Here is a 15,970-nt window from a genome sequence, read left to right on the forward strand (position 1 = left end):
TTTTTGAAAAATAAGACCTCCCACACGTAAAACTCGATCGGCAATCGCTTAAATCAGTAATCATGTAGCGCATGTAGCACATTTCCACAACAGTATCCAGTAGTGGGCCAGCAAGTAGTTCTTCAGTAGATTGGAGTTATGGTGTAAGGGTGGTTGCTTATGGATGTACGTTTCCATTGCTAGTTTTTTGAAAAATAAGACCTCCCACACGTAAAACTTGATCGGCAATCGCTTAAATCATTAATCAGGTAATTTAAGCTATAGACAACAGAATAATGAATTCGATTTTTTGCAATGGTAACCTTGATCTCCGTACTTTCCACCTATTGGGCAAGCCTGTGATACTATCAGTGAGAAATTAACCAATCCACATCACCTTCGACAGATTTTGGTTTCTTTTCAATTTATTAAATTTAAATTTTTTAAGAGACAAGCAATTTGACATCAGATGGGGTTGTGACTGAGGTTATTGGTTGAAGAAATATTAATTTCATTTCAACCCCAACCCTGTACTACCTCCAAAACTCAATTCAAAGTCTTCCAGCAGAAAATGTTTAGGTTGCTAAATTGTTTTCACTTTCGTCCTTCCAGCAGGAGAACCACCTGTATGCTTTTGGAAACCATTTTTGTAGAGAAATCCACAAAAAAAGAACAATGATACCGATATTTCTGTGAACAGACTATGTCTCAAAATTAACTAAGACGCGTTGGAATTCTACTCACCATATGGTTAAGCGTATATTGGAACAAAAAGAAGCAATAACCTTATATATTTCCAACAATGATTGTCTCACTTACTCTGATTTGGTAATTGGTAAAAAGCATCCACAATATTTTAAGGCCATTGGCCCAATAAAGAACAATGTTGCATTTCTGAAGTAATTCCATTATTCGTAACTTATTTATCTCAAGAGGGACCAAACTTTGGTAGTTTAAGTACGATGAAGAACGAACTCTTAACAAATTTAGAGTGACGACTTGGTGATATGTTATTCCAACGAGAAAATCTGTATGTTATCACATTCTTAGACACTAGGTTTAGAATGCATTTTTTCTCAAAAGATACTTAATAATAAACATCATCTTATATTTCAAAAAGTAAATATACAGCATCTGAAATGGATCCAAAATCCTCGGAAGATGAATATTATATTTCCTCAAGCGATTTATACAATAAGCAAATTTTAGGAAACTTTCGACAGCATTGCTCTACTATTGAAAGATATATCTCCTTTCGAGTTGCGGTAGGCAGAAAAAAAAACAAATTCCCAATTTGTACAACCTTTCTTCAAACCATCTGACAGATGATGTGGAGGTTCAGCATAAGGAAAGCTAGAGTAACTAGAGATAACTTCGAAATGAAATTATATAGAACCTAACTGGGAATTTTTTCATAGTGATACGAAAGAAAAAAAAGATCACTTTTCAAAGCGAGAGAATCTCCTGGGAAGGTCTGGCTATAATATTATGTACTACTGAAAGAGATATTAAAATTCCTCTCCGAATATAACGAAAGATGTCCTCAAAATGAGGTGTTCAACGTTGCAGACTTCGGTGAGACGGTTCCCTTGCAAATTATCACTCTCAATATACGAGTAAAAAGAAATATAATATTCGCGGAGGACACCACCAACACCCTTAGAGACTCTCTCCTGAATTACTCGTGGCTTCAGCATGAACCGATATATAGTCGGCGAATAGGAGATTAAAAGTCTTGAAACGGAAATGCATTAAGTCCCTCTGTGGACAAGAGGAATGCATCAAAAGAGCCGAGAGCTTGGAAATAAACCTCTTGGAATCTGCCACTTGGAGCGACTAATGGGCTTTCAGAGTCTTTTTCACTAGATGTTACAAAGGACCTCTCTATCGAATGCGCTTTATGGAATTTCTACGACTGAAGTTGAAAGTTCGATCCATGATCAATTACGAATCATCAAGGAAGGATGTGAAATAAAGTCGCCTTCTGAAAAATAATATCAACGTATTCTTATTCATAAGAATCATACCTTATTTTCTTCATTTGCATAAAGATGATAATAATCTAAATAAATTCAGATTCATAATATCCAAATGTTACGATATAAATCGAACTAGCCAACCACCATTACTCGGTGTATCAACAGAAAGATCATTTGGATACATGCTGCCATCTTCACTCTGACAGTTAAGAAAGGGAATAGAGTTGAACCTCTTTTCCTGCCAAGTGGCGCTGAGGTATATTCATACATTGTAGCGACTACCAGTCTCGAATAAAAGGGCCAGCAATTCGTTCCATTTTCGTCGGGGTGGAGATTGTGTGGACGACGTCATATAAAATCAAAACCTCGGTCAACATCTACTCTTCCTCAACGAATTGGTCTTTTTATCGATACTTCGAGGAATGGTGGTTGTCTAGTTCGATATATATCAAAACATTTGTTAATTTGCATATAAATGGATGTGCATGTGCATTCTTTGAATATTCGTTTAGTTTAGACTAAGGAAAGTCCTCAAGGGGAGGTTCCCCTTTCTGATTGCATTCGTATCAAAATAACATTTCTTTTAAAGAAGTTCTATCTATATAGCGACCAAAAATTATTCGTTTTCGAGTAATATAAGATTGAAAATAGGTAAATGTATTCATCTTTCAGGAGTATTAAATCAGCTAGAGGAATTGAAGTTGTCGACCAATATTTCTGAAAAGTGATAGAGATGATATCATAAGAATTATGTAGTTTTTGTCTTATAACCTATACTCAAATTTGCTTTAGGGTGCTATTACCATCGTACCATTCCAAAGGGCCCATACTGATGATTTGTTTTTACTGAATAACTTTGGAAAGAAGTACCTACAATAATTAATTCGGATTTTAGATATTATGTTATTTGAGTAACACCACGTTTCCTGCAAATATGCTTCGATTTTTCAACGTTCAAATCGAGATAAATCGTATTAATTAGACTTGCTTCTATAATTGAAAATAATGATAATAATCATTAGTGGTTTCTTTTTTCCCTCATCAATGGATTCTTTATTTTCACTCCCCATTTTTCCCCAACACTATATGTTCCCATTTGTCATTTCAAATTTATGAAATGTTTGCTTACGTGGAGGTGTCCATTTATTTCACTTTCCCGAGTCCTCGGGGAGTAATTCACGTAGGTTATTGGAACCAGAGACGGCTCCAGCTCCACGTCCATTCATTTCGTAATAGAACAGGAGAACATTTCGTATACCAAGCTGAAAAAATAATTTCGATGTTTTTAAGGACCTTGGTTACTGCAATTTCGTAATTATTTAGAGGGTTCTTTTAGGTCTGGGCTGAAGAAACTCAATTTGACAAAATGCCGACTTTTCGATTCATTTAAAATCGTCCTCAGGTCTCTACAATAGATGGCACAACATCTATTGCGTTTTAATGTTGTGTCATCTATTGTAGAACCCTGAGGATGATAAAAGGAAAAAGGATAAAAGAACCCTCTAAATAATTACGAAATTGAAGAAATAATATCTGCATCGGCAGTTTTTTCATGGTTTGAAATCGTTTCATCGTCAAGAAATCCCAACTTATAAATTATATTAAATGAAGCAAGAAGCAAGAGACTTTGTGAATGATAAGGATGGAGAAATATCAATTGGTACATTAATTCATTCGTAATGATAATGAGATAATTAGAATGAATTGATTATTTCAGAAAATGAACTAATTTTGTTTTCACTATGACTGTAGGTACCTAACTGTAATTGCTGAATGACAGTTTTCTTGATATTTCTTCCAGAAAATCAGAAATATCAAATCTGTAAGTGCAACATCTATGAAATAAACATTAGTAATTAAGGGATACATTATGAGGAAACTGAATTCTGTGATTTACGAGGATATATTGAAAAATTCTTAGCCTACTATAAAACCAAACAAAATTTCAATGTTAAAATATTTTAATACTCAAAATATTCTCCTCTTAATTGGATACATTTATTATAGCGAACTTGCAAAAGAAAGTGGAACTTTCAAAAAAATGTTTCTTCTTGCTCTGCAAACCAGACCTCCACAGCTTTTATTACCTCCGAGCTGGAAGAAAATTTACGACCTTTTGAACTTTTTTTTCAGTTGAGGAAAGAGATGATAGTCGGATGGAGCCGAATCTGATGAATAATGGGGGGTGTTCTAGTAATTCAAACCCTAAATCACGAATTTTTTGTATGACAACATGAGATTTGTGTGCAGGGGCGTTGTCCTGCAAAACAAAACACCTTTGGATAGCTTTCCGCGTCTTTTCCTTTGATTTTTTTCCGTAGAGTGGTCAGTAATGTCGAATAGTAATCTCCGGTTATTGTTCTAACATTATCCAAAAATCAATCATGGTTACTCCATGGCAATCCCAAAAACTGAAGCAAGAATTTTTTCAGCAGATTTTTGGACACGAAACTTCTCAGGTCTTGGAGATCCATCGATTGTTGCTTTGTTTTTGGATCGTAAAAATGTACCCAAGTCTCATCCATAGTAAAAATTCGGTACAAGAAGTCTACATTGTTTTCAAATCGAGCACAGATCGAACGCGATGCTTCTATCTTTGCACGCTTTTGGTCAACATTCAAACATTTGAGGATCATTTTGCAGCAATTTTTCTTATGTCCAAATTGACGTGAACTATATGATGAACTCGTTCGTATGAAATATTTAGTGCTTCAGATATCCATTTTAGGCCAATTCGACGGTTTGATAAAATGTCATGAACTGCATCGATATTTTCGGGGACTGACACACAAACTGGCCTTCCCGATCGGTCATCATCTTCAATGGAAAATTTTTGAAGCTTGCAGTCCAATTTTTCACGGTCGCATACGGTGACATTGATCACCAAGGGTGTAAAGCATATCTTCGTAAATCTGCTTACCTCTTAACCCTTTTAAATACAGGTACTTGATGATGGCTCGATACTCCAATTTTTCGATTGTCACAATTCCGGTGGACATCTTGTTTCTTTTAATTTATTGCGTAACTCTGGTTTACTTTTTTGACCTCAAACTTCACACTGACACTTTTTATGAGTTATTGTTCGTTACTATGCTAACGTATGTATGGAACTGGTCCAGGCTAACTAGATATCAATACATCCTCGTATGTACTAGCATATTCTCAAATGAATTTATTAGTATAAAAGTTGGGGACCAATTAGGATGGAACTTGGTCCTAGTCAGAAAAGATGATAGAAGAATCAGTCCCTTATGAAATTGTTAAGATATTCCTTGTCTTTATCATCGTGATACACACACTTGTAAAAATCGTACTACATTGTTTTAATTTGATGACCAATGGATTAATATATTTAATAGAGGACTGAAGAAGCTGATTAAAATTTCTACGAAACGTTGCGGAATATAAACAGCATATAAATTCCAGAATATGATTGAATTCTATCGATACAAATTCCTAAACTTTTCTTTCATCATTGAAAGTTTTCATATCGTTCAACCATACGCCGCATAGAATAGAAATCTCGTCTACAAGAAGAAAAAAGTGTTTGAAGGCTTAAGCTCTCTCGAGTTTCCACCGCCCGAATCTTCCATCAAACAAATACACAGTATACCGTTTCGAGTTTCATGACAAAAGGAAAAAGGCTAGACAGACTAAATACGAGATTTACAATCTTTGTCTTCAATTCCCGAATAACGTCGAATCGTCGTGAACTACCACCCTGCGTAAAGGAAATAATATCCAAAGAATAATACTCGTGTTGTCATAACAACAGCCTCCGAAGCCATATCCGTTTTAAGAATGATGCCCTGTCTGTTTGCGTGCAAAGTCTTAGTTATTTTCCCCCCCGGGTCCTTCCAGCCCACGGAGCTTTTTCAGGAGCAGCGGGGAATTAAGATGGACGAATGGTCAGCTAATTGTTGCCATTTGTTTCACCGCCACCAAGTTGAGCGGTCAGGCAGGGGCTGTTTCTTGCGTTCGCCTCAATTTCACCTTTACTCCCCGCTTTGATGTTTGCTGCAATGCAACGAAAAAGCGGACGACAAGAAGCAGAACTACAGCTCCGGGGGAAATATTGTTTATGTTTTGGTTGAGATCTGAGACGCGGTAATTGGGGTGGAAATAATAATAATATTGAGATTGTAGAAATGAGGAAATGTCTGTTCTGTTTTGTGGCAGGTGCTTCAAGTAAATAATTGAATTGCACGTCAGTTGTGCCTTCATGATATCACTTTCTTATAAAAATGAATCTTCCTGATATCTGGGCATTCCATAGTAAGGTGAATGAATAAACTATTCCAGATAAAAAACTTGAATGATTCAGTTTACACTCAGCATATTTGGATCCAGCATAGCTCATCTTCAGGAGCAAACATAATTTAGGCAAGAACAAACGTCTTTGGTCTTTAGAACTGTTTTTAATGAAAATTAAACTTAGGTGCGTTCAAAAAAATTAACTAATCTTTTCGGCGTCCAAATCATATTCTCAATGTAAAAATTTTAAAGGAGGGCCAAAAAATTATTCCTCATTCCTCAATATGATATGAATATACCTAGTGATTCATGGACCGAAATTAAGGGTAGATAGACGACACGGAGGTGAATCAGAGTAACCTATACAGAGTGAGTCTTTGACTTGTACAAATATTTCAACAGTGAATTCTTGAGGTCAAAATACCTCAACCTTTTTTTCCTACTCGGCCCTGATAAAAAGATATGGCCATTTTAGGTTTTCATAATAAGCTGTGCTGCCCTGGAAAAACAAGATAACCTTCAGAATAACTAGCTAAATCTGTGACACTTCTGTGGATCTTTTAAACAGACTTGCATTCAGCCAAAGTACCCAATATTTCAAATTTCACTGATACTTTTTAATTTTTGAACATAGAATTACTCGAAAACGGCGCATTATTTGAGAAAATATGAGGAATACTTCTATTTTACAAAACGTTCAAATATTCATTCGATAGCTTCCAATTGAATTTCAAGAGTTGGGTTCTTTGAATTTTTGCAATTTTTATGGTACGTAATGGTCATAATGAGAATACTGGAAGACGTGGATGACATCTTGGGTTCGAAAAATATTCATCAAATAAATGAAAAACTTTACTCCGAAATTCCTCTCATTCGATAGAACCGTTTGTGAGATAGAACTGAAAATAACATTTTTTATGGTTTTTCAACAACCTGTATCTTTTAAACCGAGGCGATTCGTAAAAAATGGTAAAGAAAAAAATTGTTTCTTTTGACCTGAAGAATTTACTATTGAATATTTGAACGAGTCGAAGACTCGCCCTGTATCTTCTCTCAATAATCAAGATACCGAGTGTTTTATTGATTTTGGTAATTTCTTCAATTACTAATAACTTTCGAAACACCGTATATATTTTGATGATATTTGGTAGATGCATTCTCCGCAACAGGTTTGGCGTAGAAAGAATTCATAAAGGAGGTTCAGCATAAAAAAAAATACTTGTATATTAAAATTCCAGAAAAAATCAAAGTAAACGAGGTATTTCTCGTATTTTCTCATGCGTTAAAAATACTCAATTAATCCAGTCGAATCTAAATACATATAAAAACAACACAGTAACCAAAATGAAAAATATTAAATTTCATTGAGTAGGTATTTATTTATTTCACCAATGTAATTGAATTTTTTGGGTTACAAACGTGAAACATTACGAAAGCAGAGATCTGATATCTAATGAAAAAATGTCATCGTTTTCACAGACGAATCCGAATACGAATCCGAATACGAATCCGAATACGAATCTGTCCATTTCCTGTGTTTTAAGTTCGTGACCCAAAAAATAAGGGCCTTATGAGAGGCTGAAGATTCAATTAAATCAGAAAAATTACTAGATACCGAATAAAATGATGTTTTATAAAATTTTGGTTACTGTGTTGTCTGAAAATATAGATTTGCCTAGGTTTATTGAGTTTTAAAATAGCATGAAGTACGAGAAATATACAGGGTGTCCGAAAACTAGTGAATCAAACGCCACACAACGATAGAGTAGATCAAATACTTTCGAATGACACCAACATTAGTTGAGCGAAAATGTACCGTTTCTGAAAAAACTTAACCTAAAGTTGCCGATTTTCGAACTATTTTTTCAATCACAAGACCAATTTGTGATTGAGGATAGCGTTTTTCTCCAATATTATCACCCCTATAGAGGGGGTTTAATCTGAGTAATAAAAATCATGTAAAAAAAACAATAGTTTTAATTTACATTTACTTAGGTAATCGATTAACTACTTAAAATAATTTCAATCAGGGGGGATAAAACAATAATCTTAGTTCAATATAATTTAAAATCGATATCCTTTTTCACAAACTGGCCCTGTGATTAAGAAAATAGTTCGAAAATCGGCAACTTTAGGTATTTTAATAAAATTCTTATTATTTTGGAAACGGTACATTTTCGTTGAACTAATGTTGGTGTCATTCGATAATATTTGGTGTACTCTATCGTGGTGTGACGTTCTATTCACTAGTTTTGGAACACCCTGTATTGTTCCCTTTAGTTTTTTCTCCTTTTCTCGAATATATTATCAAATAAAAGAAATTTTGTTGTATGGGGTGTTGTTTTTGCATTCAATCTCATGCATCAGTTTTTCCTAGGCCGGACCGGAAAAAAATTCAGTTGCTATGTAAGGTTCAACTAGTTGCGGAGAATAAACATTCCAAATATTATCAAAATATATAGAGTGATTGGAAAGTTATGGGTAATTGAAGAAATTGGCAAAATCAATAAAATACCCTTCAAATGTAGGATATTGTCCCCTATCTACCCTTAGCTTCCGTCCATTTACCAAATTTCATACCTTCATCATTCATTCAAGAAGCGTATTGATGCCTTCATGCAAAAACAACTTCTTCAATTCCCAAATATAATATGTATTTATGCGTTCTGCGGGCCCCAGTATTATCATATCAGGAAAATTGATTGGACAATGAGACACTGAATTTTTCCAGTCACATCCCTCGCGGCACTTCACATCTAGGCAGCTGCTGCGCGTGGAGCTTCCCATTAAAATGAAATATCATCGCCAAAATTATGAAAGTATATATCCCAAAGACGAGCCACAGATGTGCGGAATATTAGGAGGATCAGGTTGTTCGCGTGAGAGCCCCCCGCTGATGCGCCTGCTATTAGGACGCCTTCGGAGCAACCTGAATTTTTTCGCGGCCTCATTGGCGTGCGTATTTTCGTGAATTAGAAATGAGACGACACAGATGCATCGGGAATATTTTATTCATGAGTAACTCGAACCATAATATTATATAGAATGTCGCAAAATGTGTTCATGTTAAAAGTTGGTGAAGATCAGTATTTTATTCGTTTCACAAACGGTTTCCGATAAAGATGGAATCATTTCTGTATATACTGTCATTGACGTTAATATACATTGAAAAATAACAAAAGGTCTGTCAATTTCCGGCACAAAAAATTAGGGTTGGCATTTAAAAAACTCAACAACCTTTTATAAAAATTCACCTAAGCCGGCAATTTTTATACAAAATAGTAAATACGGAAGATATCATCCAAAATAGTAAATACTGAAGACATGAACCTTGCGCGTTACTTTTCACTACCTCGGCATGTTTCAGAACTTACATGAAGGCGTTTTTCTATTTTAATGACAACACTTCTTCAACAAGCTTCTGAAACAGATTAAAGACATTGTTTCATCTTTCATCTGCAATTACAAGCGATTTGGAAAAGCTGACGATGTTATAATGTAAAATTTCGACTCGTGAGAAGTTTATTTATGGATTTCGATCAAAACACTTTTTGTGTTGTTTCCCTATACAAAGTATGTAATAACCTGATTTATTTTTTCAGGATACGACAGGAAAAAAATGGAGGAGCTTGGTGCCCGAAAGCGCAGATAAGTAGTGACATCAAAGAGTACCTCGAAGTAGATTTGACTAAAAACCACTTGATCACGTGGACGGAAACACAGGGTAGATTCGGAAATGGACAGGGTCAAGAATTCGCTGAGGCTTTCCTAGTTGAGTACTGGAGGCCTGCACTGAACCAGTGGATTGTTTACAAGGATTCCAGAGGAGAAAAAGTAAGATACAGTATAGAAATATAAATCGAACTCTATTAAGAGATTCATGTAAATTAGATCACCTTTAAACAAATATTTCACATGAATTAACAATTAACAGAACAAGTGGCTTGTATTTAAGGCTGTTTATTTTTGATATAATAATAATAGTTATATATTTATTGATTACTGAAGACATTTACAATGTATAGGACAAGTCAAATGAAAAATAGAAAAATTAATTTTCTGGAACTTATTCTACGATGACATTAATCGAAAATCCTGTAGTAACTTCTAGCATTCGTTCATCCTAAAATAAAATTCTCAAATGCCACCACTTTTTGGGTCTCCCAATAGAAGGAAATTCTTTGTCATCCTCTTCATTCACAATCTTTCTAATTGTGGAAACTTTCAACTGAAATATAAGTCGTTTAGATTCAGATTGTACATTATTCATAAATTCACTTATATTGAATATGTTCGCTACCGTCTGATATATTGTAGATATTAGAATATCAGGGTTCCTACTATTTGAATGAGCGGACCTAAATTCTGAATAGCACTTCCCGAAACCCTGTCTTCTCTTTTTTTCAATCACTTTCGGCGTTTTTGTATTATTAATTGATCAAAGATTATAGAGTAGAAAGATAGGAAACGCCCTCATATCTCTAGTACTAAAAACCGACTACATTTTGGCCAGTGAAAACACATCTGACAATGAGATGGCGCTGAAAACGTAGTGTCAATACTGAAAAACTATTTGATAACATTTTTCTGTTTTATAATTGAAGGGCGCGAAATTCTAATTGTATTCCTTGTATTGGATTTCAATATCGACTTTGTTGAAACCAGAAGACAAACATCCCGAGCGACAAAACAAAAGTATGGTTTTGTTTTGTGACTAGGATGTTAGTTTTCGCCTGAACATTGTTATACAAATTATAGACAACGAATAGAGCTTTGACTAGGACAACTCTTGCGATCTGCTATATACGTCCAAGGTGTTATTTCTGCCCTATACGATTTTTAGATATTATAAACTTAGTGGAAGTTGTACAATTTGTATCATAAATCAATATGAACGAATATTCAATATAACATCATAGCATACACATTTCACTTACTCACATACCTATTATTTACAGAATTTTCGGAACCACATTTAAAAAATCCTTACAGAGGTATAATACAGGCTAATAGGGCTAACCTGTATGTTAGCCCGTCTTTATAGTTTCTTAATAATTTCTTTATGATACAGTCTCTTTATGACACAATATACAAATTAATTAATGAACACAACACTCACAGCAGGTTTCATAAAACTTTGACTTTCCAAAAAATTTGCCAGTCACTCGAACTTTTGAATTTCTGAATATATTGAAGGAGTTGCAATTGAGATTCTTTGAATGGGCGTATACAAGTCATAATTTCCCCTAAATAGGCCCTTCATGCAAGGGATGCTTCCAGCACAAAACAATTAACGTGGATGAACGGTTCTCAATTGACTTGCAGTATGTTTATTGCACATGGCGTAGTCAGTGGGTAGTGTTTGCAGGCCTTTATGTCATGAAAATTTTATTCACTTCGTAACACTGAAAATAAAAACCAATGAATGACCTAGTCACTTGTTACCAGTCTTAATATTTACATTCCCATTTTAATTTTTATTTGATCCACAGTTCCTCACTATACAATAATTTTCGAGGTTTTCACCAAGAAATTAGACACAAATTTCAATAATCACCAACTAGAACGAGTTTGATAATCAAAAGGCGGTACGAGAATCAAACATTGAAAACCTCTTTGATCAAAATGGCCATCTGAAATCTCACAAAATTTCATATTTTTCTGCAAATGTCCCTGGAATTAATATTTAAACCAGTTTTAGGGCCTTAAAAACACTTTTGAAACGCAGATGGCGCTCACATCACTTTAGTCGCTTCGGTTCCAATCTCTCTACTTTATAATCTTTGTAAGTGATATTAGTTTTGGCGTTATGACGTTAACGACATTTTATGAGTGCCAACCTTACTCCGTTCTAGTTACAAAAACTTGAGAAAATTTTTTCACGGCGAACCGAGTGCTAAAATAAAAGTGGATGGAGTGTATTTTTAAATTGATAAATTTTGTTTCAATATAAAAGTTTTAGTTATAAATGGAATATGAGTGGATTGTCTCGTCCCTTTTAAAGGTCACTCGAAATCGAATAAATATTCATAGGTATGGTTATTCTGCTTTTCATTCGTTACAAATCTTTAGCTTACAGTTTCGTAAATAATGCAATTCTAGAATTGCTCCTATAACTATCTTATTTGCAGTGTTACTTTCGAACTACTTATCGTAAATAGTAAAGGATTCCTGTAAGCTACAGATCTCCAAAAACGTCCAAGAATACAATTCTCAAGTAAGCTTATGAAAAGTTATAGATTGGCTTACAGATGAAAGCAGAATACCACCACTAGTCTTCTTATTGGTAGAACATGCCCATGTAATGCCATTCCTTCAACCGTCTAGAGAATAATATTTTTGAAAGAGTGTAACTCTAAGAAAGGCAAAAGAGCTTAATGGTGGTATTTTGCTTTCATCTGTAAGCCAATCTGTAACTTTTCATAAGCTTGCAGGAAAATTGCAATTCTGGACGTTTTTAGTGATCTGTAGCTCACAGGAATCCGTAACTATTTACGAGAAGTAGTTCAAACGTAACACTGCAAAGAAGATAGTTACAGGAACATTTCCAGAGTTGCATTATTTACGAATCTGTTAATCGGACACTGACAAATCGATCGTAAGCTACAGATTTGTAACTTACAGATGAAAAGCAGAATACAACCATTAGTTTATATGAAAGACCCCCTTTAATATTCGACAAGGAATCACCTCCTACAAACTTTCGCTTCTATTCAATAACACCTTGTATTTAAAAAAACTCAACTATAAAGAGAGAGAGAGGAACTCCAGCGAAATATAAAAATGTTGGAATAAATGATAATGTGAGTATTAACAGGAGTTAATTTATAATTCTCATCCGAACTCATAATGCATCTTTACATCTGATCAAATATTCATGTTCTGCAGTGTAGTTGAGCGATGAACTTATTCAATACGTTTCAGCTCGGAGTTGATGGAAACAACCTCTCCTTTCCTTGGCCATTTCCCGTTTAGGCCATTTAATAACCCCATTAATTTTCCCTAATGCCCCTCCCGACACCAGTCATTAATAAAATCGAAGTCGAAAAATAATCCTTCCGTAAGGACAGAACTAACTCCATCATAACAAAGTTGGGTTTGACAGCACTCTGATGGGAATATTAGGTACTTAGGGCCGGAGTTGTAGCTTGGAGATACTCCGACGTACACTAGATCATCAAATCCGTCTTAGAGAACTTCATGGTCCCCAGTCGGACGTTTATCTTAATACATAAATATGGGGAGAGAATAATGAAGATCCATTCCGTGTTTTGTACACACAGGAGAATTTCCCGAAGTGTAAAAGTTTGAAACATCAATTTTCATACGAACATAATGATATTGTACTGGACCCATCCTCGTATATAGAGCGTGTCAATTGAGAAACGCCACCTAACGACGATTACATGAACTTTTTATAAAGAATATGATGAAAATATCGCTCTTCAAGTAATTATAGAATGAGAAAATCACTGACAAATAAAAGGTGAGCAGTTACTAATTTTTGTCTTTTTGGTGTTTGAGTCCATGCGTCTAATGAAAATACAGGTTGAGTCTTTGACTTTTACAAATATTTAAATTGTAGATTATTGAGCTTAAAGATAAACTTTTTTCCTTTAGCATTTTCTCCGGATCAGATCGGTTTGAAAGATTCAGGCTGTTAAAAAACTATGAAGAGCATAAAGAGATGTTATCTCACAAACGGTTTTATCGATTGAAATTAATTTCAGAATATGATTTTTCATTTATTTGATTAATCTCTTCCGAACACAAGATATCACCCACGTCTTCCAGTTTTCTCATTATGACCATTACCTGCAACAAAAATTCAATGAACCCAACTCTTGAAACTAAATTGGACGCTATGTGATAAATATTTGAACGTTTTAAAATTAAAGTATTCTTTCAGTATCTGTGAAATTTTAAAAATTGGGCATTTTGGCTGAATACAACTCTATTAAAAAGTCCACAGATTTAGCAAATTATTCTGAAAGTAATTTTGTTTGTCCAGGGGGGCACAGCTCATTATGAAAACTTGAAATGGCTATATACTTTTATCAGGATCGAATCGGAAAAGATGGTATAGAAAAAAAGTGTCTCTTTTGACCTCAAGAGTCTACTGTTAAAATATTTTTACTAGTCATTTTACTCACCTTGTATTAGAATCTCAAATTGATTATAGAGCCTCACAAATTTTTGTATTTCACTTACCAATGCATCTTTCCACTTGACTATTGTAACATATGTTGTCTAACGTATATGATGAGAATTTGTCGATCTATCTGACCACACCGAATCTACTACTGTAAAATTATCTTCTTCAGAAAATATGACATCTGACGAAAATCTCTCCTCTTTATTATACATATAAGATTTTTCAAAACTGAAGTTTCAATGTTTCAATGTCATATTGTTCATATTGTTTCATCTGTGAAAATGGAACAAAGGTGATTAAAGATCTCAAAGAGCATTACTTTGTATTTTTTCGAGATATTTGCGATCAAAGCTTCCCTGCATTTCTAAGAACATTGTATTCATACTGATATCTTGAATCACCAAGTTGGCAGAGATAGATTTTGTTTTTTATAATAAGTAGATTTCTGCCATTGAATATTAAGATTCATACTCATTGCTGTCCAATAATAGTACTAGACTGTTTCGATGAACAATATGTCAAACGTTTCTTAATTTTTTTTTTGAAAAATTTCATACCCTACATTCCGTGAACTAATAACATTATTTGTACAAGGCAAATTTGGCTAAATTCTCATATATGTATTTAAGTGCAGTACTTCCAGTTTCAGGATTTTTCTTTCGTTTCACCTTATATAGTGGGTGAGTTAAAAGTAACTCACCTGTTTACCTATTCGAACAGGTTAATTTTAATTTTAAACTAAGCAAATTCTACAAGGAAGGAGAATTCTACAAGATATAATATGAATTTCGTGCGTTACTTTTTGCTCAACCTGTATAGGTGTTCCTTCATTTTCATACATATAATTAAGAATAAAAGCAGAACATTCGTTTCGAAAACCAACCTGAAGGAGGAACGTGAAATTAACAGGGAGAAAAACACGCTTCAGTTTACTCCAGCAATCTTCAAAGGTTCTTTCCTGTAAATTGCATCCTCCGGGTTTCCTACTATTATGTTTACTTTGCTTGTCAGCCCATTCATTTTGTTCTCTATTTTTCCTCTCGTAAACAGATCCTGCCGTTGTTGATTGAAATGAATACTTCCGTAGTTTTTTGAAGGAATGCAATCAACCGAGATACACAGCAAAACAGAATTATTTCTCGACTAGAACATCACTTCTATGTAATTATTCTATTATCCAGGTTATTTTCCTGAAATTAAAACTGAAGATTTCGAACGCATTAATTAATTACTTCCGCCATTTAAGATCTAATTCGTTTGAATAATACCCAAAAAAACTCCCTATACTTATATCTATGTTTCTTTATAAAATAGCGTATATAGAACAGTCAATCTCCGGCAAAACACCGTTTTAATTCTGAAGAGAAAGGGACAATTGGTTTGGTGCATCATTCTGATAGTTTCAACATCACCATGAAAAAAGTGAAGGATACAATCAGAATGATGTATATCGATTCATATTTCAGGAATCTTTCGTTTTCTAGTCAGATCATACTGAGTGAACTTGTGTACAAGAATATTTCGAAAGGAGTACAAATACATAAGACATCTTGACAAAACTGAAACTGAACCTACTCAACAAACATTACTTATACGTATTGAA

The 15,970-nt window shown here is 34.3% G+C and overlaps 1 protein-coding gene across 1 annotated transcript in view; it reads left to right on the top strand.

Annotated features, from left to right (window-relative positions):
• The window catches only part of LOC123320158 (discoidin domain-containing receptor tyrosine kinase B-like), a 364,297-nt gene that overhangs the window by 202,728 nt on the left and 145,599 nt on the right, over positions 1 to 15,970 (top strand). The window contains exon 3 of the mRNA XM_044907363.1: positions 9,815 to 10,046. Within this exon, the coding sequence (XP_044763298.1) occupies positions 9,815 to 10,046 (232 nt within the window). The remainder of the gene's footprint in view (positions 1 to 9,814; positions 10,047 to 15,970) is intronic.

This window comes from Coccinella septempunctata, chromosome 1 (assembly GCF_907165205.1).
Source record: "Coccinella septempunctata chromosome 1, icCocSept1.1, whole genome shotgun sequence".
In the NCBI taxonomy this organism is placed as follows: domain Eukaryota; kingdom Metazoa; phylum Arthropoda; class Insecta; order Coleoptera; family Coccinellidae; genus Coccinella; species Coccinella septempunctata.